Here is a 22,633-nt window from a genome sequence, read left to right as displayed (position 1 = left end):
GGGGCTCAGTGTTCACCTGGACCTCTTCCTTTTTGTAAGATAGAAGCTTTTCCTGTATTTTTTTTAAATATTACTCACTGGTTTTCCCTTATAATTTATCTTTATCATACTTTTTGTCTTTTGCTTGATTCTGAATCCATCCTTGGGTGTATCATTAACTTTTGCCTCCTTATATATTTTCTCTTTCAACTTGCCTTCCTTGGTAATAATGGTAGCTACAATCCTCCCTCAGAATCGTTCCTCCTTACAGGGACACATTCTTGCTGAGTGTCATCAATTGCCTCCTTAAATGTCTGCCACTGCTTGCCCGCTGCATTTCCTGCTAGTGTACTGACCCAGTCCACTTTTGCCAACTCTGTTCTCGTTCCACTGTAATTCCCGTCATTTAAGTTAAACACAGTCGTTTCTGACCCAAGTCTCTCCCTTTCAAACTGAATACAAAATTCTACCATGCCTATGGTCACTACTTCCTTGGGAATCTTTTCCTCTGAGGTCACTTATTCAATCTGCTTCATTATCAGACCCAAGATAATCTGTTCCGTTAGCTCCGTAGGGCAGGCACGGTAGTGTAGCGGTTAGTGTAACGCTATTACAGCACCAGCGACCCGGGTTCAATTCCAGCCGCTGTCTGTAAGGAGTTTATACGTTCCCCGTGTCTGCATGGGTTTCCTCCAGGTGCTCCAGTTCCCTCCCACATTCCAAAGACATACAGGTTAGGAAGTTGTGGGCGTGCTATGTTGGCGCCGGAAGCGTGGCGACACTTGCGGGCTGCCCTCAGAACACTCTACGCAAAAGATGCATTTCACTGTGTGTTTTGATGTACATGTGACTAATAAAGATATCTTATCTTATATATTGTTCTAGGGAACTATCCTGGATGCACTCTAAGTTCTCATGGTTGAACCACTCTCAGACACTATGAACAATTCAACCACATCTGGACACTGCAAACAATTTGACCAGACTTGGAAACTACAAATAGCTTGATCACACCTCGGCACTGCAAATATTGAGACCACATCTAGTCTGTACACACTTAGTCTAGCTTGACTACATCTGGACACTGCAGAGAGCTTGACCACACCTGGGCAAAGGGTGAGCAGTCAACTGCACCTAGACATTTTGTGTAGTTTGAACACAGCAGAACACTGAGTCGTGGATGCAGCCCAAGTCCATCACGCAAACCAGCCTCCCCTCCATTGACTCCGTCTACACTTCCCACTGCCTCAGGAAAGCAGCCGACATAACCAAGGGCCCCTCCCACCCCGGACATTCTCTCTTCTCCCCTCTCCCGTCAGGCAGAAGATACAAAAGCTTGAGAGCACGTACCACCAGGCTCAAGGACAGCTTCTATCCCACTGTTATCAGACTCTTAAACGGACCTCTCATACGCTAAAAAATGAACTCTTGATGTCCCAATCTACCTCGTCGTGGCCCTTGCACTTTATTTGTCTACCTGCACTGCACTTCCTCTGTAACTGTACCACTATATTCTGCATTCGGTTTTCTTTTTACTGCCTCGATGTACTTATGTATGGCATGATCTATCTGGAAGGCATGCAAAAGCCTCTCCTTGTATCCTGTACATATAACAATAATAAACCAGTACAATACAAAAGCTGGACACCGTGCCCAGGGTGACCACAACCGGTCACTGTGCCCAGTGTGTCCACAGGCAGTCACCGTGTCCATCGTGACCACAGCCGGTCACTGTGCCCAGTGTGTCCACAGGCAGTCACAGTGTCCATCGTGACCACAGCCAGTCACTGTGCCCAGTGTGTCCACAGGCAGTCACCGTGTCCATCGTGACCACGGCCGGTCACTGTGAACAGTCTCCTTCAGAACAGAACAGAACTGGAGAAGGTTTAAAACTGTTGCCAAGAAACATGATGACAATAGGAAGTCAAATCCTTCTGGAAGGATTAAACAGGCCGGGGGTCCTTGCTGTTAGAAGAGAAAGCCTGAAGAGGACCTGACGGAGATGTATACAATTATAAACGGGTTTGACAGGGCAGGTGGAGCGAAGTGTGTTGCAACATGTCATAAAGAATCTGAAGAGGAATTCAGGATAGTGTGAGGAGAGGGTGGGATGCACTCCCATGGAGAGGGGTGTGGATGGCTGAGGTGAGCCCTAAAGATTTATTAGAGAGGGGGGAGTTCAGCAGACAGGCGCGGTGTCAGAGGGGTATGAAGTAAGATGGAAGAAGGCGTGAAAACCAGCACAAGCTTGTTGTGGCAAAAGGGCCTGATTCTGTTCTGCTCTCGCTACGTAGAGGACAGATCTCATTCGTCAGACTGCAGAGATCTGTATGTGCTGGTTACCAACCACGCCAAGGGAGTGGTGTGCACTGCAGGAACAGAGCGAGGTGAATAATTACACGTGTGAGGAGAGGCTGAACATGGCAAATCCAAGAGAGGGGATGATTCGGGAAGGGTGGAAACTATTTCGGGACGAGTGACGCAGTTCATCGGGAAGAGAGGTTGCAGATGGAAGTGGTGCACGGTTAGGTGATGAATCAAAAGGCAATGATGGCGTTCAGTGTTTGTGGGACGTCACAGAGCCCTGAGGGCAGGGAAGGTGGGATTGCGGAGGTAGACAAGGCAGAGCTGATGGCCAGGCTGGGTGAGTAAAAACCAAAGGGATAACCCTTGTGGCTGGGAGTTGAAGGTGACTGGAGCACTCGGGGTGTCAGCCTCCAACTCTGCAACTCCCCATCACACCGCCGGTCGAGGTCTGTGCTGAAAACCCTCGCAAGAGAATGAAGTTCAAGATCAGTGAAGGGGAGGCTGAGCCTCGTCATGACTGGAGGGATTGGACGACGGCAGTTTCGGGCGCAGAGCGGGGATTGGACGATGGCAGTGTCGGGCGCAGAGTGGGGATTGGATGATGTGCATAGGGGGTGTGTGTGTGTGTGTGTGTGTGCGCACGCGCTAGGTGTCTGTGTGCGGGCTGTGTCTGTGTGCGGGGGGGTGTGCGCGGGGCGTGTCCGTGCATGGGGAGGGGTAGGAGCACGGGGCGAGTCTGTGCGCGCTGGTGTCTGTGTGTGTGGGGGGTGTCTATGGGCAGGGCATGTGTGTGCGGTGGGTGTCTGTGCGCGGGGGGGTCTGTGTGTGCAGGGCGTGTCTGAGAGCGCGGGGGCGTGTCTGTGTACGTACATTATTTCATCTTTCAGCCGTTAAATCCCAGTGTAACTGCCTAACCAATGAGTTTACGAGGACAGGTCTCAGGAGATGGCGAATGTGTGTGAGCAACAAAGACACAGCCACATCCGGACAGGACTGACAGTGTGGGGGGAGTGGGGGTGGCGGGGGTGGTGGCCTCACCGGCTGTCAAATCTGTTTCTGCAGTGCAGCTGCTTGTTTGTACTGGGACAGACCCCACACTGTCCCACAACACCGTGTACAGTCCCACACCGCCCTGTATTGTCCTGTACAGTCCCACACCACCCTGTACTGCCCTGTACAGTCCCACACCGCCCTGTATTGTCCTGTACAGTCCCACACTGCCCTGTACTGTCCTGTACTGTCCCACACCATCCTGTACTGTCCTGCACTGTCCCACACCGCCCTGTACTGTCCTGCACTGTCCCACACCGTCCTGTACTGTCCTGCACTGTCCCACACCATCCTGTACTGTCCTGCATTGTCCCACACCATCCTGTACTGTCCCTCACCACCCTGTACTGTCCTGTACTGTCCCACACCGTCCTGTACTGTCCCACACCGCCCTGTACTGTCCTGTACTGTCCCACACCGTCCTGTACTGTCCTGTACTGTCCCACACCGCCCTGTACTGTCCTGTACTGTCCCACACCGTCCTGTACTGTCCTGTACTGTCCCACACCGCCCTGTACTGTCCCTCACCACCCTGTACTGTCCTGTACTGTCCTACACCGCCCTGTACTGTCCTGTACTGTCCCTCACCGCCCTGTACTGTCCCTCACCGCCCTGTACTGTCCTGTACTGTCCCTCACCGCCCTGTACTGTCCTGTACTGTCCCTCACCGCCCTGTACTGTCCCTCACCACCGTCCTGTACTGTCCCTCACCATCCTGTACTGTCCCACACCACCCTGTACTGTCCTGTACTGTCCCACACCGTCCTGTACTGTCCTGTACTGTCCCTCACCACCCTGTACTGTCCCACACCGTCCTGTACTGTCCTGTCCCACACCGTCCTGTACTGTCCCTCACCGCCCTGTACTGTCCTGTACTGTCCCACACCGTCCTGTACCGTCCTGTACTGTCCCACACCGTCCTGTACTGTCCTGTACTGTCCCACACCGTCCTGTACTGTCCTGTACTGTCCCTCACCGCCCTGTACTGTACTGTACTGTCCCTCACCGCCCTGTACTGTACTGTCCTGTCCCACACCGCCCTGTACTGTCCTGTACTGTCCCACACCGTCCTGTCCTGTCCCACACCGTCCTGTACTGTCCTGTACTGTCCCAACGGCTGAAAACCACCTCCAGATTGTCCAAGGTGCAGATGATGGGTGAGTTCAGGCAGAGGATCAGCCCGAGTGCAATGAGCTCACCATAGTCTGCATTTATTTAGCACCTTTACATAATGTAAATCACCCCTTGGCATGGAGCGTGACTCCGCTCTCAGCCAGCACGAGCACTAGTGAGCAGAGGCTTGAGGTGTGTGAGAGTGGAGCCTCATCCAACAGTGAGGGGCAAGGTAGCCAAGGCTGTGTTCACTTCCAGTCAGCCCACATTACCCAGGTATTAGCCCGGGTGGGGATGGGACTGTGGGACCTTACCCAGGTATTAGCCCGGGTGGGGATGGGACTGTGGAACCTCACCCAGGTACTAGCCCATGTGGGGATGGGACTGTGGGATCTTACCCAGGTATTAGCCTGGGTGGACTGTGTGGGGATGGGACTGTGGGACCTTACCCAGGTATTAGCCCGGGTGGGGATGGGACTGTGGAACCTCACCCAGGTACTAGCCCATGTGGGGATGGGACTGTGGGATCTTACCCAGGTATTAGCCTGGGTGGGGATGGGACTGTGGGACCTTACCCAGGTACTAGCCACCCCGGGTGGGGATGGGACTGTGGAACCTCACCCAGGTACTAGCCCATGTGGGGATGGGACTGTGGGATCTTACCCAGGTATTAGCCTGGGTGGGGATGGGACTGTGGGACCTTACCCAGGTACTAGCCCATGTGGGGATGGGACTGTGGGACCTTACCCAGGTATTAGCCCGGGTGGGGATGGGACTGTGGGTGACCACAGTGAACCAAGACCATGAGATTTCAGTCATGAGAAGAGGTTGCACAAGGATCACAGAGATCAAAGTTCAGAGGATATTCCCAAAAACTCCAAGGTTCGATAGAGAGGCAATTCCTCAAAGTTCGGAGGTGGCGGGGAATCTGCAGTTCTCTCCACTAACGAGGGATAGTGGGAATGTCATTGGAAAATGTCAAAACCAGGATCCATCGAGCTATGTCAGGGACGGGACAGAGGGAGGGTGGCGAGCAGGGAGTTCTGTTGCCTCACAACTCCAGCGACCCGGGTTCGATCCCGACTTCCAGCGCTGTCTGTGTGGAGTTTGCACGTTCTCCCCGTGACCCTGCAGGATTCCCTGCCGGGTGCTTCAGTTTCCTCCCAGATCCCAAAGACATGCAGGTTGGTGGGTTAATTGGTGGGTAAAATTCCCCTAGAGTGTGGGTGAGTGGGGGAATCTGAAGGGAGAGTTGATGGGAATGTGGGGATAATAAAATAAATGGGATTGATGTAGAATTGGAGTAAATGGGTGGTTGATGGTCAGTGAGGACTTAATTGGCTGAAGAGCCTGTTTTGACTGGAACTAGCTCCTGGGATTGGTGGGTGAAAGGAGGGAAGGATCACAAGGATTTGATGGGCATGTGGGAGAGAACAGGTTACGAGGAAATAAATCGGGAAATGATACTGATGGGGTTGCTCTGCTAGCCAGCATAGACTGGATGGGCCAAATGGCTCCCTGCCATATCATAAGGTGGGGAAACGGTATTGGTATTGGTTTATTATTGTCACTTGTACCGAGGTACAGTGAAAAACTTGTCTTGCAAACCGATCGTACAGGTCAATTCATTACACAGTGCAGTTACACTGGGTTAGTACAGAGTGCATTGAGGTAGTACAGGTAAAAACAATAACAGTACAGGGTAAAGTGTCACAGCTACAGAGAAAGTGCAGTGCAATAAGGTGCAAGGTCACAACAACGTAGATCATGAGGTCAAAGTCTCACTGTATAAGGGAACCGCTCAATAGTCTTATCACAGTGGGGTAGAAGCTGTCCTTAAGCCTGGTGGTACGTGCCTTCAGGCTCCTGTATCTTCTACCTGATGGAAGAGGAGAGAAGAGAGAATGACCCGGGTGGGTGGTGTCTTTGACTATGCTGGCTGCTTCACCAAGACAATGGTGTTATAGTGGAAATCAACCATGATTTAGCTGACTAGAAGAACTACTCGAAGGGCTGAACGGCCCTCCTCCTGCACTCAAATTCAAGTTTATTGTCATGGGTGAACATACTCAGGGTATAAATGCTATGAAAATGAGTGTTTTGCAGTAGCAGCACAGTACATTGCAAACATAAATTACATGAACTTAACATAGTTAACGTACAACCTGCACGATAAAAGAAACAAAATAAACATAATGGCATTAGTGCAAGTTGAGGGAAATATAATCCGAAGTAGAATTAGTGTTTCTAGTCACCAAGACAGAGCTGACAGTAACTCAGGACAACGTCACTGTGAAACTGGCTCCTTGAACCTACCTGTCAATCACTAGCTGCAGTCTGTCCATCAGAAGGATGTTGAATCAAGCATTGTGCTGTGTCATTAACACCACAGAGTTAATGCTAGCCAATCCCAAAAGAGTGCACTGTAACAGTAGTACGCTTCCAATTTATTTTTTAATTCAAAATCATAAACGGCACCTATTCCATCAGATAGCATTGTGACCTGGGCTCTCACAGATGGGTGTGAAATTAAAATGTCCTGATTGAAATGCAACCTCCTAACTCCCATTTTATATCTATTACTTCGCTATTTAATATCTGTCCTTGAAGATAGTTTGCTTGCAATGTTGTTACCTAGCGCTGTGTGATGAGCTGCAGGCAAACAAAATGCACTTTTTTTAAACCATCAATGTGGCGAGGTTTTTTTTTCAGAAAAGTAGTTTACTGTGGTCAACACCTAATTCAGATGGAGTTGCATTCAATTGGAACTGCTTCCAATCAGTGCAACAAATTTATATAACAGCTTTAAAGAAGGCTAATGTCACAAAGTATATTGCAGGGGTACAACTGGGCAAGGATTCAACACCCCAGGTGAGGTACTACATGACTTGTTCGGGGGTTTCATGTGAGCTTATATTTCCTCAGGAGACAGGAGATCATAACAGCCCATCAGGTCTACATGGGTTCATAGAACATAGAACATTGACAGAACATAGAACAGTACAGCACAGAAGAGGCCCTTCGGCCCACAATGTTGTGCTGACATAGCCTATCCCTCCTACCTACAGAATGCCCATTTTCCTCTCATTCATGTGCCCATCCAAGCCTCTCTTAAAAGCCCCCAATGAATTTGCCTCCACCACCCTATCAGGCAACGCATTCCAGGCATCCGCCACTCTCTCAGTAAAAAACGTTCTATTCTGAATCTACCCCCTCTCACCTTAAATGCATGCCCTCTGGTATTGGATTGCTCAATAATGGGGAAAAGATATTGCTTGTCCACCCTATCTATGTCCCTCATAATTTTATACACTTCCAACAGATCACCCCTCAGCCTCCACCGCTCCAGAGAAAAGAGCCCAAGTTTGTCCAGCCTCTCCTGATAGCACAAGCCCTCTAAATCCAGGCAGCATCCTAGTAAACCTCCTCAATCCCACTCCCCATGGATTTTCCCCGTAACCTATTTTCCCCATATTCCCGTCAACTCCACCACTCATCTACACTCTGGGGGCAATTTTCAACGGCCAATTTACCCACCAACACGTAAGTCTTTGGGATGTGGGAGGAAACCGGAGCACCCAGGGGAAAGCCCCGTGGTCACAGGGAGAACATGCAAACTCCACACATGCAGCACCGGAGATCAGGATTGAACCCGGCTCACTGGAGCTGTGTGGCAGTAACTCTACCACTCTGCTTGATGTCCTCATCCAGTGTGAAAGAGACATGTACATTTCTATAGCCATCTTTTCAGAGTGTTCCAGAGCATCTTACTGCCTATGAAGTACAAAGTAATGTCACCTTTGCAATGTGGCAGTCAATCTGTGTACAGCAAGCTCTCACAAACAGTAATGTGATAATGATCCGAGGGATACTGGCCAGGACACTGTGGAGAGCAGTCCAGATCCACATCAGTTTTTGAAACAATGCCACATGTTCACCAGAAATGGGGTCTCAGTTTAATACCTCATCTGAAAGACGGCACCTCCAGGTGCCCATCTGTCCCTCTGCTGGACTCCACAGGGAGGCACATCCCTATTATTTTACCATTCCTAGGGTAACTTTTAACCGTACCCCAGGTCAGGCCTGTCTCAGGACTGGAGTCCCCATCATTGGAACAGGATACCCAACTTTCACATTTGGAAGTAAAAGGCAACTAAGGTGAATTCAGTCATTTAATTCTTATTTTATTTTAATTATTTCAGAGTATTTTAATTCAATTTTAGTTATAATAACTCTGGTTCTTTTAATTATTGAATGCAATCATAATAGATCACGAGGCTCTACCCATAGAAATGAGCTCTTTCCATTCATAGAGTCATAGAATTGCTATGGCACAGAAAGAGGCCATTTAGCCCATCAAATCTGGCACCTAATAGAGCAATTTCATTCCTCCACTCTTCCCTTATTGCCTTGCAAATCATTGTCTCTCAAATGTCTATCCAATTCACTGGTGATAATGTGGATTGACTGTGTTCCCACCAACCCTGTAGTCAGTACACTCCAGGTGATAGCTGTGCTCTGCTTAACAGAGTATTTTGTCCTTTTGTCCAAAATCTTAAATCTGTGCCCCTGTTCCCTAAACTATTAATTAATGGGAGCCACCTTGTTCTACCTACACCAGTAACATGAACTTGACATTCAACGAAAGCGGTGAATTGTACAAAGGGTCTGTGTCATTCAAGCATGTCACAGAATCTTCAGGATGAAGGGGGGAAGCAGACAACATAATCAAAGACCCCTCCCACCCCGGACATTTTCTCTTCTCCCTCCCTCCCGCCGGGCAGAAGATACAAAAGCTTGAGAGCACGTACCACCAGGCTCAAGGACAGCTTCTATCCTGCTGTAATCAGACTCTTGAACAGATCTCTCATACTCTAAAAGATGAACTCTTGATCTCCCAATCTACCTCGTCGTGGCCTTTGCACTTTATTTGTTGACCTGCACTGCACTTTCTCTGTAACTGTAACACGATATTCTGCACTCTATCTCTCTTTTTACTACATCGATGGACTTACGTCATTCTCTCTTCTCTCCTCTTCCATCAGGTAGAAGATACAGGAGCCTGAGGGCACGTACCACCAGGCTTAAGGACAGCTGTGATAAGACTATTAAACTGTTCCTGTATATGATGAGATGGACTCTCGACCTCACAATCTACCTTGTTGTGACTTTGCACCTTATTGTCTACCTGCACTGCACTTCCTCTGTAGCTGTGACACTTTACTCTGTACTGTTATTGTTTTTACCTGTACTACCTCAATGCACTCTGTACTAACTCAATGTAACCGCACTGTGTAATGAATTGACCTGTACGATCGGTATGCAAGACAATAATAAACTAATACCAAATACGGTGGAGAATTTTCAACTCTTATGTGTTTCTGATCTAGGAGGCAGTGCAGAGCAGTGAGCACAGACTGATAAATGGGTGGGATTTGACACAAGTTAGGATATGGGCAGCAACCTTAGAAACACCCTGCATAACGAACAGACCCTGGCACAGTTAATCGATATCAAGTAACTAAATGCATGAACTTAACTCTTTGTAATAATTTACACAAGGGAACACAAAGGAACTCCGCAAGTCACCATGACCAACAAAGCACACAATTATTGAAATCAGTAGTAGACGGAGCTTGAATTTAAATCGAAAAAAGAAAAAAAAAGCTTGCTGACGTAAATCCAATCTGATTATAACTTGATATAAATGTGTATAATTTAAAAGCAGATTATGCACAGTTGTTTTTGATCTATACCAGTATTAGAGGGGATTGAATACAAGTGTGTGAAGACCAACCTATAATGTAATTGGATAATTGGTCTGCTTCAGTGCTCTACCAACACAGGAGGCCAATTAGTCAAACGAGTTTGATGGCTCTCTGGTAGAGCTATTCAATTAGTCCAATCCCCTTCCCCTTCCCTGCAGCCCCATAATTTTCCCATCAAGTGAGTGCCCAATCGTCATTTGCACATTCCTTTTGAATGCCCTTCCGCTGTCCTTACAGTACAAGCAGTGCATTCCATATCACAACTCACTATTAGAAAGTGTTCCACAAATGTTGCCAATCACCTCAAATCTGAGTTTTTTCCTGTAACCATTTATTCTACTGCTCAAAACAGTTTCTCTATTGTTTACTCTATCAACACCAGATGGATTTCCACAAGGCATTTGATGAGGTGCGTTCAGTTCTGGTCACCCCGTTATAGGGAGGATGTGGAAGCTACAGAGACGGTTCAGGACAGATTTACCAGGATGCTGCCTGGATTAGAGGGTATCAGCTACAAGAAGAGGCTGGACAAACTAGGGTTGTTTTCTCTGGAACAGCAAAGGCTGAAGGGAGACCTGATGGAAGTTGATAAGATTATGAGAGGCATAGATAGAGTAGACAGCCGGTCTCTTTTTCCCCAGGGTTGAAATATCTAATACTAGAGGGCATGCATTTAAGGTGAGAGGGGTAAAGTTCCAAGGAGATGTGCAGGGAACATTTTGTTTTACACAGAGTGGTAGGTGCGCGGAACGCACTGCCGGCAGAGGTTGTGGGGGCAGATACATTAGGGACATTTAAGAGACTCTTAGATAGACCCATGAACAATAGAGAAATGGAGGGCTATGTGGGAGGGAAGGGTTAGATAGATCTTACAGCAGGATAAAATGTTGGCACAACATTGTGGGCCGAAGGGCCTGCACTGTGCTGTAGTGTTCTATGTTCTAGGTTCTATGTAGATACGACAGAGGCGTTTAAGAGGCTTTTAGACAGGCACATGAATGTGCAGAGAATGGAGGGATGTGGACCATGTGCAGGCAGAAGGAATTAGATGTCATTAGCTTAATTAGTTCGGCACAACATTGTGGGCCGAAGGGCCTGTTCCTGGGGAATACGGTTCTATATGATGCATAAAAGACAAGAGCTCATGGTATAAGGAGAGGTGTGTTAGCATGGATTGAAGACTGGTTTTCACACGGACAGATAAAATAGTAGGTCTTCTTCAGGATGGAAGGATGTAACTAGCGGAGTACCCCAAGCATCAGTTCTTAACCCACAGTTTATATTAATGGCCTGGACGAGGGGTGAAGAATATAAACTAAGTTTGCCAATGACACAAAGGTAGGTGAAAGGACATGTTGCGGTGAGGAATTAGGACTCTGTAACAGGATAGTGAGAGGTTGACTGAGTGGTTGAAAACTTGGCAAATGGAGCGTGAGGTCATGGACTTCGGTAAGGGGAGTGCAAAGGCAGATTATTATCTAAATGGAGAAAGGCTGCAGGTGAGTGACGTACAGGGAGATCAAGGTGTTCTTGTGTGCGAATCACAAATAGCAGGCAGGTGCAGCAAGGGTCTATGAAAGGCAATTGCAAGAGGATTGTTTTAGAAATAGGGAGGTATTGTTACAATCGTACAGGATACTTGCGAGGCCAAACCTGGTATACCGTGCACAGTTTCGGTCTCTTCATTTATGCAAGGATATACTGGTATTGGAGGCATCCAAAAGAGATTTACCAGCCTAATCCCTGGGGACGAGAGCAGCTACAGAACTTAGCTTTATATTCTTTTGATAATAGAAGAATGAGAAGCAATCTTATTGAGATATATAAGATCCTGAGGCGGCTTGACAAGGTAGTTGTTGAGATGTTTCCACTAGTGAAAGAATCTCACACAATGGGACAAAGGTACAAGTTTAGGGGTGGTCATTTAAAACTGAGGTTCATAGGAACTTCTCACAGAGGGTGGTGAACCTCTAGAGTTTTCTGCTGTGGAGGGTTGTGGCTGGATCACTGGGGGGAATTTAACAAGGATGTGGGAAAATTTTGGAACGTTCAGGCAATTGAGGGCTGTGTGTAACTGGTACAGAAGAGGCCTGAGTCAGATCAGTCATGATCATATTGAATGTTGGGGCAGGCTTGGGGGACCAGGTGGTCCTATCTTCTTATGTGCAGACCTCCATCGAGTCTCCTCTTAACCTTCTCTGCTCAGTGGCACACCCAGATTGTGCTCTCTCCCGGATCTCTAGTGACGTGGGTTCGATCCTGACTTCTGGTGCTGTCTGTGTGGAGTTTGCACATTCTCCCTGTGACCGCGTGGGTTTCACCCCTGGGTACTCTGGTTTCCCCCCACATCCTGAAGGTGTGCAGATTGGAAGGTTAATTGCCCATTGTAAATTACCCCTCGTGTTGATAGGAGGACCAGGCTGGAGTTGAGAAGCACGAGAGAGAGAATAATGGGGGAATGAGATTATTGGGATTGCTTTGAAAGCTGGCATCGATTCGATGGGCTGAATATCCTCCTATTTTGTACAAAATAATAATACAAAGGGAACAACACTTGTTTCTTCAGCCTCTCCATTTAACTGACCTCCTGAGTTAGCACTACCTTGGAATAAATAAGGTGGGCTCTTTAAGAAGATGGAAACGACTAATTTGACACAATCCCTGATGTTATTTAGAATATTGCATTGTGTAAATTGGAGGCATTTACATTGTTGTCTCAGCCGCCAGTTCTTGTTATCTAATCCACAATTTCAGTAAATTTACCTTAAGGTATGTTTGGAATGGTATTCTACTGTAAGCATCTGTTAGCACCTCTCCCTTGAGACATCAGTCTTTACTCAGTTGGACTGGTCAGTCCCAGAACGATTTCATTCACTTGCATCCAACTTCTTGCATTTCTTTATTTGAGGTAACAAGACAATGAATAATTTTCACAGAGAGATCTGTAATCTCAAAATCACATTCTCAGAGGGGCAATTTATCTCATTACAAAAATTCTATTTGCTGTGTTTCCCCAACTTTAGAAGCTATGGGAAAGGTCTAAGTGCAAGATGTGGAAGGTATTAGGAATATGGGGGTAGGGCTGGTATTTAGAGAGATTTGCTCACCTACACTGGAGATCTGTTGAGTAGCCAGATCCCCTAGCAAAGCCTCGATTGCCGGATTGTGTCGAGAATACAACTCGTAACGGTTTATCCCGATGTGGAATTTTAACCAGTTGGGGTATGAGTCAATAGAGGTTTCAGTGGGGGCTGAAAGGTCACCTTCCTCTTCGTTAGCCCTGAAACAGAAAGGATTAGCAGGTCAAACCCATCGATCAAGTTCAAGGTGCAGGCTGACCGAGGGACGTGGGGCAACAGAGACCCAGAGCAAGTAGACCTCACAGCTCCGGTGACCTGGGTTCGATCCTGAACTCCGGTGCTGTCTGTGTGGAGTTTGCACGTTCTCCCCGTGGCCAAGTAGGTTTTCTCCCACATCACTGCAGATGACACTAAAGTAGGTGGTATCGTTGACAGTGAAAAGAGTTATCAAAAATTAGTGCGATCTTGATCAGCTGGGTAAGTGGGCCAAGGAGTGGCAAATGGAGTTTAATTCAGATAAGTGCAAGGGGTTGCATTTTGGAAAGTCAAATTAAGGTAGGACTTTCACAGTGAACAGTAGGGCCCTGGGGAGATTTGTAGAACAGAGGGACCAAGAGATACAAGTAAAGCGTTCCCTGAAAGTGGAGTCACAGGTAGACAGGGTGGTGAAGGGGGCTTTTGGCATGACGACCTTCATCAGTCAAGGCATTGCGTATAGAAGTTAGGAGATAATGGTGCAGTTGTACGAGACACTGGGTCAGTTTTGGTCACCTTGCTATAGGAAGGATGTCATTAAACTGGAGAGTGCAGAAAAGATCTACAAGGATGTTGCCAGGACTCGAAGGACTGAGTTATCGGGAGAGGTTGGTCAGGACTTTTTTCCTTGGAGTGTAGGAGACTGAGAGGTGATATTATAGAGGTGTATAAAATCATGAGGGGCACAGATAGGGTGAATGCACTGTCTTTTTCCCGGGGTCGAGGAATCAAGAACTAGAGGGCACAGTTTAAGGTGAAAGGAGAAAGATTTAATAGGAACATGAGGGGCAACTTTTGTTTTTACACAGAGGTGGTATGTGTATGGATCGAGCTGCCAGAGGAAGTGGTTGAGGTAGGTATACTAACAACATTTAAGACAGTTGGACAGGTACATGGATAGGAAAGGTCTGGGAGGAAAAGGGCCAAACATGGGCAAATGAGACTAGCTTGGATGGGCATTTTAATCAGCATGGACCAGTGGGGCCGAAGGGCCTGTTTTTGTGCTGTATGACTCTGACTCTATTCCAAATACGTAGGTTAATTGGGCCTCTGTAAATTGCCCCAAGTGTGTGGGTAAGTGGTAGAATCTTGGGGGGGGAGGGTGGGGGGAATTGGTGGGAATGTGGGGAGAATAGATTACACGAAAGTTTAGTGGGGAATGGGATAACTCAGTGAGCTGCCATAGACACATTGGGCCAAATGGCCTTCTATTAAGGAAATGTGGGAACGACTCAGAGAGAAATGCTGGAAGAACTCAGCCAGTCAAGCAGCATCTGCGGAAAAGGAAAGCAGTCAATGTTTTGGGTTAGTAATTCTTCCTCAGAACTGGGGGACGAGTAGAGGGGACACAAGAGATTCTGCAGATGCTGGAAATCTGGAGCAACACACACAAAATGCTGGAGGGACTCAGCGGGTCAGTCAGCATCCAAGGAGGGAGATGGACAGTCAAGGAAGAGGGCAGAAGCCAGAATAAAAGGGTGGGGGGAGGGGGAGGAGCACAGGCTGGTGGGTGATAGGTGGGTCCAGGTGACGGGGGGGGGGGGTGTTGGGAGAAGGTAGGTAGGTGGGGGAGGAGGGGGGAGGTAAGTGGGAATGATGTGGGAAGCTGGGAGGTGACAGGTAGAGGAGCCAAAGAGCTGAAGAAGAGTTGAGGAGTTTTCAAAGCAGAGGTGAGGGTGAGGAGTGAGGCGCGAGACAGTGGACAGTACTGGGTTGAAACAGATCAAGGCGTATGAGTGCTGACCATCAGAGGGGCATCTTGTAAAGACAGGGTGAGAAAGGGACATCAGCATGATGATGGGAAACAAGGAGAGAGCAGTTTACCTGAAGTTGCAAAATTTAATATTCATTCCAGAAGGTTGCAAAGTGCCAGACAGAAGATAAAATGTTCTTCTGGTTTACATTGGGCCTTGCTCTGGCAACAGAGGAGGCTGCAGAGAGACAGTTCGGAGCAGGAGTGGGATAGAGAATTAAATGGGAAGGTCACGATCACCCCCGTGGACTGAGTGTAGGCACTCCGCAAAGTCTGGGACTGGTTTCTCCAATGTAGGGGAGACCACATTGTGAATAGGCAGGAATTGGCTTGCCCAGAGGTAGTAGATGGAGGATATTCTGCCAGGAGGTCGGTGACTTGTGGTGTTCCGCAGGGATCTGTTCTGGGACCCCTGCTCTTTGTCATTTTTATAAGTGACGGATGAGGAAGTGGAGGGATGGGTTAGTAAGTTTGCGGATGACACGAGGGTTGGAGGGGTTGTGGATAGTGTAGAAGGTTGTCGTAGGTTACAACAGGAATATAGACAGGATGCAGAGTTGGGCGGATTTTGTAAAAACAGGGTGAGAAAGGGACATCAGCATGATAATGGGAAACAAGGAGAGAGCAGTTTACCCGAGTTGGAAAATTTAATATTCATTCCAGAAGGTTGTAAAGTGCCAGACAGAAGATAAAATGTTCTTTTGGTTTACGTTGGGCCTTGCTCCAGATTGGGACGCAGATTGGGATGATTTTAAGGTGATTGGAGGACGATATAAGGGGGATGTCAGGGGTAAGTTTTTTTATACACAGAGTGGTGGGTGCGTAGAACACACTGCCAGCAGAGGTTGTGGGGGCAGATACATTAAGGACGTTTAAGAGACTCTTGGATAGACACGTGAATAATAGAGAAATGGAGGGCTATGTGGGAGGGAAGGGTCAGATAGATCTTAGAGCAGGATAAAATGTCGGCACAACATTGTGGGCTGAAGGGCCTGTACTGTGCTGTAATGTTCTATGTTCTGCATGTAAAACCTATCCTCCAGATTCCCTTTAAAATTTCTCCCCTCTCACCTTCAACCTGTGTCCTCCAGTTCTAAACTCCCTGCCCTGGGAAAAAGACTATCTTCCCTATCTATGCTCTTTTATAATTTTATAAACCTCGATAAGGTTACCGCTCAGTGTCCTACATTCTAGTGAAAATAAACCCAGGCTTTCCAATCTCTCCTTATAACACAGCCCTCCATTCCAGGCAACATCCTGGTAAATGTCTTGCCCTCTGGAAATCTAAAAGCAGAAAATGCTGTAAATACTCAGCAGGTTAGGCAGCTTCTGTGGAGAGAGAAACAAGAGTTGATGTTCCAGGTGTGAGAAGCGAGTTCCGATCAAGGGTGTCAGATCTGAAACATTAACTCTGCTTTCCTTTCGACAGGGGCTGCCTGACCCGCTGAGGTTTTCCAGCACTCTCCGCGTTTATACCTATGGACGGGCAGCTGCAACCTTACAGAGAACTGGGATGAGGGCGAGGTGAACAAGGATGAGGGGGAGAAAGAGGGAGGAAGGGAAAGGGGAAGAGAGTGGAAGACGGAAAGAGGCCAAGGGAGAAAGGGAAAGAAAAGTGGAAAAATAGGGAAGGGAGGATGAAAAAGAATGAGAGAGACTTGCACAAAGTCTCGTCACACCAGAAGGAAATAAAAACTTAAGGGGGTTGAATTGGCATAATGACCTGCCACTATGATATGTTCTCGGGAAAGGGGACGTGAGCTTGGAATGCGAGGCTGGAAGATCTGACAACCCATCCATGGATTCGAATGTCATGTCAGGTACAGAGTGCTCCTGCATTTCACTGCCGGGAAAATATCCTCACTGAAGGTGCAACACTTCCCCAGTTTCTCAGTCTAATCACAGAGGTTTGTCACCCCCTTGTTAAAATAATGCACATTAATTGGAGAGGGAAAACTTGATGTCAGAAAGTGGGGGGGGTGGAGGGGTTGAGAAGGGGGGGGTTGGGAGATGGATGGGTGAGGGGAGGGTGAGGGAGGTGAGGAGCGAGAGGGTGTAGAGGGGGCGAGGGGGGATGAGAAGCAAGAGGGGGAGGGTGAGGGGGGTCAAGGGAGGGAGGTGAGAGGAGGGTGAGGGGGTGAGAGAGTGGGGGCGAGAGAGGGGGGTCAGAGGGGTTGTGTGAGAGAGAGAAAGAGAGAGAGGGTGAGAGTAGGTAAGGAAAACAACAGGGAAGACAGAGAGAGGCCTGAGGTAGGGACAGCAGGCAGTCTGACTGCAGAGCTGAGTGACTGAAGGAAGTGACAGAGAGCAGGGAGTAAGAGTGAGAGAGAGAGAGAGAGATAACAGGGCAACGGGCACCAATACCCATAGGAAGCAGACTTGGGACTGGGGGGAGGGGGGAAGAGAAATGACGGTGTTCATTTAACCCAGAGATGAAGTGCTGTCGGTGGCAGGGGCTGACGAGCGGAGTCGTTCTCAGCTCGACTCTGCTGCCACCACCCTTCAGAATGTGGGTCTTTATCAGTAGAGGGAGTCGATCCAAGCGAGAACAATAGTCCCTTAATGGGGAGTTTTAAGGATGTGAGGAGTGACTAACTCAGGGTCAGAGCTTCACCAAGGGCAACACAGAACAAAAATAGGCTTGTGACAGACAATAGCTTGATGAAGGCAGAATATACGCTCCTCTCTCTGTTCCAACTGACAGCCCTCTCCTCTGTATCTTCTCATCCCCTTCTCCCTCTCTCTTTCTCCCGTCTCCTCTCTCATGATCTCTCTCTCTCTCCTCCCCTCCTCTTTTTTTCCCCCCCCATCTCTTCTTCACACACACACACACTCTCTCTCAGCACCCCTCCCCTGCCTCTCCCTCTCTCTCCCTGCCCCATCCACCAGCAGGGGAGGGTGATGCGCTGCTGCCTTGCTGCTGGTAAATTCTGGGGCTGACGGCCCAGCCCAGCGCAGCAAGGTTCCAGTACAACGCCCCTTCCTGACAGCACCGAGATGCAGAAGGATTGGAAAAACAAGGAACAGCCACAGAGACAGAGAAGGCCCCAGTTTAATGCAATGCCCAGCCTCTCTCAATGGAAATCACCCTGATCTAAAAACCTTTTTTAAAACCTTTATAATTGAAGGCAAATTTGGACAAAATCAGAAAAATTAAAGGCACAGAGGGGGGCCATTCAGCCCATCAAGTTCAATCAGTCTAATCCCAATTCCACGCAAAATACTGGAGGAATTCAGCAGGTCAGGCAGCATCTATTCAGGGAAATGGACAGCTGACATTTCAGGTTGAGACCCTCTAAGAGACTGCAGACGCTGGAATCTGGAGCAACACACAAAAATGCTGGAGGAACTCAGCAGGTCAGGCAGCATCCGTGGAGAGAAACGTGGACAGTTGACGTTTCAGGTCGAGACCCTTAAGGGGCCTCCAGCAATTTTGTGTGTTGCTCCAGAATCCAGCATCTACAGTCTCTCCTGCCTCCTGATCCCAATTCCAGCCCTCAATCCATGTTGCTAACCAACACATCGTGGTCTTTTGCCCTTCCAGGTCCCCACCTACCGCTGTGTGAAGGACATTTCTCAGCTTCCCCCTAAACGTCCCACCGTAGAATCATAGAAAGTTTACGAAACCGAAGTAGGTCGTTGGGCCCATCATCAGTCTCATCCCGTTGCAGATCATGGCTCTTCAAGTTCTGCTTAAACGTGGTGGGAGATTCTGCCTCCTCTCCCCTTCAGGCACTGAGTTCTCAACAACCACCACCCTCTGGGTGAAAACATTTTCCCTCATCTTCCCTCTAATTCCTCCACCAAGAACATCTCTGCCCAATGGATTTTGACCCTTCTGATCCTCCCCATGGATGGACTCTATCTACACCCTTCATTATCTCACACCCCAATTAAATCTCCACTCAGCATCCTCCATTCTGGAGAAAACAACCTCAATTTGTTCTCACTCTCAATGATCCTAAAACTCTGTGCTCACCTCGTTCACTGCTCCATACCTGGGTCCCAACTGACCTCCCTCCCTCCTCTGCTCACTGAATCACAAGGTTAAAGTAACAAAGGGGCCATCTGCCCATTGAAGCAGGACTGGTTCTATGTAAGAAAGAAATTTGGCATGTCCCCTTTGACCCTCACCAACTTTTATCGATGCACCATAGAAAGCATCCTATCCGGATGCATCACGGCTTGGTACAGCAACCGCTCTGTCCGGGACCGCAAGAAACTGCAGGGAGTTGAAAACACAGCTCAGCACATCATGGACACCAGCCTCCCCTCCGTGGACTCTGTCTATACCTCTCACTGCCTTGGTGAAGCAACCAGCATAATCAAAGACCCCACCCATCCAGGACATTCTCTCTTCTCCTCCCTCCCATCAGGCAGAAGATACAGCAGCCTGAGGGCACGTAGCACCAGGCTCAAGGATACCTTCTATCTCGCTGTTATAAGACTATTGAATGGTTCCCTCATGCGATAAGATGGACTCTTGACCTCACAATCTACCTTATTATGACCTTGCACCTTATTGTCTGCCTGCACTGCACTTTCTCTGTAGCTGTGACACTTTATTCTGCATTCTGTATTGTTTTACCCTGTACTACCTCAATGCACTGTGTAATGAATCGATCTGTACAAATGGTATGCAAGACAAGTTTTTCACTGTACCTTGGTACAAGTGACAATAATAAACCAATTCCAACCAGGCTCATTCAACTGCCCTCTCCCCAAACATTTTCCTTTCAAGCTCTTGTCCACATGCTCAAAACTGCCCACACCTCCCACACTCCTCTCACTCTCTCTCCCTCTCCTCCCAACCACTCACTGAATTAAGAAAACTTCTCCTTCCTGTCACTTTCTGTTCTTCTGCCTTCATTCTGCAGGGAGGGAGGCAGTTCCGCAACAGCAACCCTCACCCCATGGCCTTGCCAATGCTCTCCTCTCAGACCCTCCCCCTCCTGAATGCTACAGGTGCACAGAGGGTGGCACAGCTACTACCTCAGAGCTCCACAGGCCCGAGTTCAATCCTAACCTCAGGAGTTGTGTGTGTGTGTGTGGAGTTTGCACGTTCTGCCTCTGGCCGTGCAGATCTCCCCCACCCCGGTGCTCCTGTTTTCTTCCACCTCCCAAAAACGTGCGGGTTGGTGGGTTAACTGGCCACTGTAAATTACCCCTCGTGTGTAGGTGAGTGGCAAGAAAATCAGGGTTGAGATGCAAGAGAAAACAGACTAGGGTGTGTGCAGGTCAGGGGTAGAATCTGGGGGAAAGTTATGGGAATATGGGGGAGAATAAAATGGGGTTTAATGTAGGTTAATTGACCACTGTAAACTGCTTCTAATGTGCAGATGAGGGGTAGAACAGGGAGGAGTTGATGGAACCGTAGGTAGAATTAAATGGGATTACTGAAAATAAATTGGCCACTGTAACTTGCCCCCTCTGTGGGCGAGTGATTGAATCTGAGGGGAGTTGATGGCGATGAGTGTAGGTTAATTTAACACTGTAAATTGCCCCGAGTGTGTCGGTTAGGGGTGGAATCTGAGCGGATTGCCAGGCTCCGGGGAAGATTAGCGGGGAGGAATCGGATTGCCCCCCCCCCCGAGCTGGTCGAGACTCGATGGGCCAAACGTCGACAGTAGAGGGGTTGGGGGCTGGTTTCTACTCACCAGTTTCGGGGGTCGCTGGCCTTGGGGTTGAACCTGATGTCCGTGTTGACGTTGAAAAGGATGTCCGGCGGGCGGAGGGCCGGCGCCGGCCTCTGGTACAGCGGGTGCCGCAGGAGAGCGGCCAGTTTGGAGGGACGGCTGTGAGCGGCGGCCCGGGGCTCGCCCTCGGACACCAGCCGCTTGCCGCTGCGGTTGGCGGCCGGCGCCGTGTCGCTGCTGCTGAAGTCTTGCAGGATGCGCAGGGTGTGCTTGTTCCAGCCCGCCGCACGGTGCTGGCAGGGGCAGCCGGCGTCTGCACCACCTCCTCCCGCCCCCGGCCCGGCGGCGGATCCCCCCGCCGACCTCCTCTCCAACCGGGGCAGCAAGTCGGTCAGGATGTGCATGGTGCAGGCGACCAGGAAGACGGTAACGATCAGCACCCGGAATCTCCGCGGCAGCATTGTCGTCTGGTGGAGGGAGAGGGCGAGGGTAGGAGAGGTGAGGGAGGGGAGGAAGGTAAAAAGAAAGGAGGGAGTGGGGAAAGGAGGGAGTAAAGGGGAAAACGATGGGGGATAAAGGAGGAGAGGGGGGAAGAGCGAAGAGGAGACAGGAGAGGAGGTTGGGGGGCGAGGAACACGCGGAGACGGGATTCCAAGCCCTTGCCGGCGGCGCGGCGAGCTGCGATCAGCGCCGTGTCATTTGGAAGCGGCTCCACATTGCAAGTCTTGGAGCTCCCCGTTCATCTGCCTTGGCGCAGTGTGTGTGTGTGTGTGTGTGTCTCTCTCTCTCCCCCCTCGCTCTCAACCTGCCAGCGGTTCACCAACGCCGAGCCATTGATCCCAAGGAAGGTACATCAGGAGTGGAGCCACTGATCGGGAAGTCGGCGGTCGCTGCTCTGCAGTGTCGGGGAGAGTAGACGCAACACACACATACATACAGAGGCAGCCAGACACACTCTCTAAATCTTCTCCCCTCCCCTGGATGGGAGGAGTAATGGTGACTCCCCGCCACAGAGCCCCTCCCACCTTTCTCCACAGAGAGGGATTGGGGGGGGGGGGAAGAGAAGGGGGAGTCTGGGCGATCGGTACACCCCCGCCCCACCACCCAACCGACTCCCGTCCCCCCAAATGTGTGCGGAGTCTGGTCCCAGAGAGGCGGGGGGGGGGGAGGGGGGTGAGGAATCAGAGGGGGCTTCCGGGAGCTGAGGAACCCCTCGGCGACTTGCAAAGCCCACCGCCTCCAATCAGAGGGAAGGGGCGGCTTTTAATCCTCACCCACCGTCAGGGAATGAGGGGGGGAGAGAGAAATCACAATGTGGATAAGAGACGGACAACATTGTAGAGATGGAGAGAGAGAGAGAGACGGGGTGGTCACAGTGGCAGAGAGAATGAGATTAAAGAGAGAGGGAGCGATGGAGGAAAGGAGGGGGAGGGAGAGACATGGGGGAGACAGAGGGGAATCACAGCTGCGGAGAGCTAGACTGTGTTAGAGAGAGGGAAGGGGAGAGAGAGGGAAGGGGAGAGAGGGAAAGAGCAAGAAGGACAGAGAAAGGGAGAGAGGGAAGGAGGGAGGGGGAGAGAGGGAAGGAGGGAGGGGGGGAGAGAGGGAAGGAGGGCGGGGGGGAGAGAGGGAAGGAGGGAGGGGGAGAGAGGGAAGGAGGGAGGGGGGGAGAGGGAGGGAGGGGGGGAGAGG

At 49.5% G+C, this 22,633-nt stretch overlaps 1 protein-coding gene across 1 annotated transcript in view; it reads right to left on the bottom strand.

The window, feature by feature from the left end:
- The window catches only part of LOC127573083 (extracellular serine/threonine protein kinase FAM20C-like), a 102,407-nt gene extending 80,051 nt beyond the window's left edge, over nt 1-22,356 (bottom strand). The window contains exons 1-2 of the mRNA XM_052020929.1: nt 20,963-22,356; nt 13,325-13,497 (exon numbers count right to left, since the gene is read on the bottom strand). Of these exons, the coding sequence (XP_051876889.1) occupies nt 13,325-13,497; nt 20,963-21,402 (613 nt within the window). The 5' untranslated portion in view covers nt 21,403-22,356. The remainder of the gene's footprint in view (nt 1-13,324; nt 13,498-20,962) is intronic.
- Nucleotides 22,357-22,633: the final 277 nt, after the last annotated feature.

The sequence above is a fragment of the Pristis pectinata genome, chromosome 8 (assembly GCF_009764475.1).
Source record: "Pristis pectinata isolate sPriPec2 chromosome 8, sPriPec2.1.pri, whole genome shotgun sequence".
Lineage (NCBI taxonomy): Eukaryota > Metazoa > Chordata > Chondrichthyes > Rhinopristiformes > Pristidae > Pristis > Pristis pectinata.
Note: the sequence above shows the minus strand (reverse complement) of the source record. Positions and strands in the feature narration are given on the sequence as shown.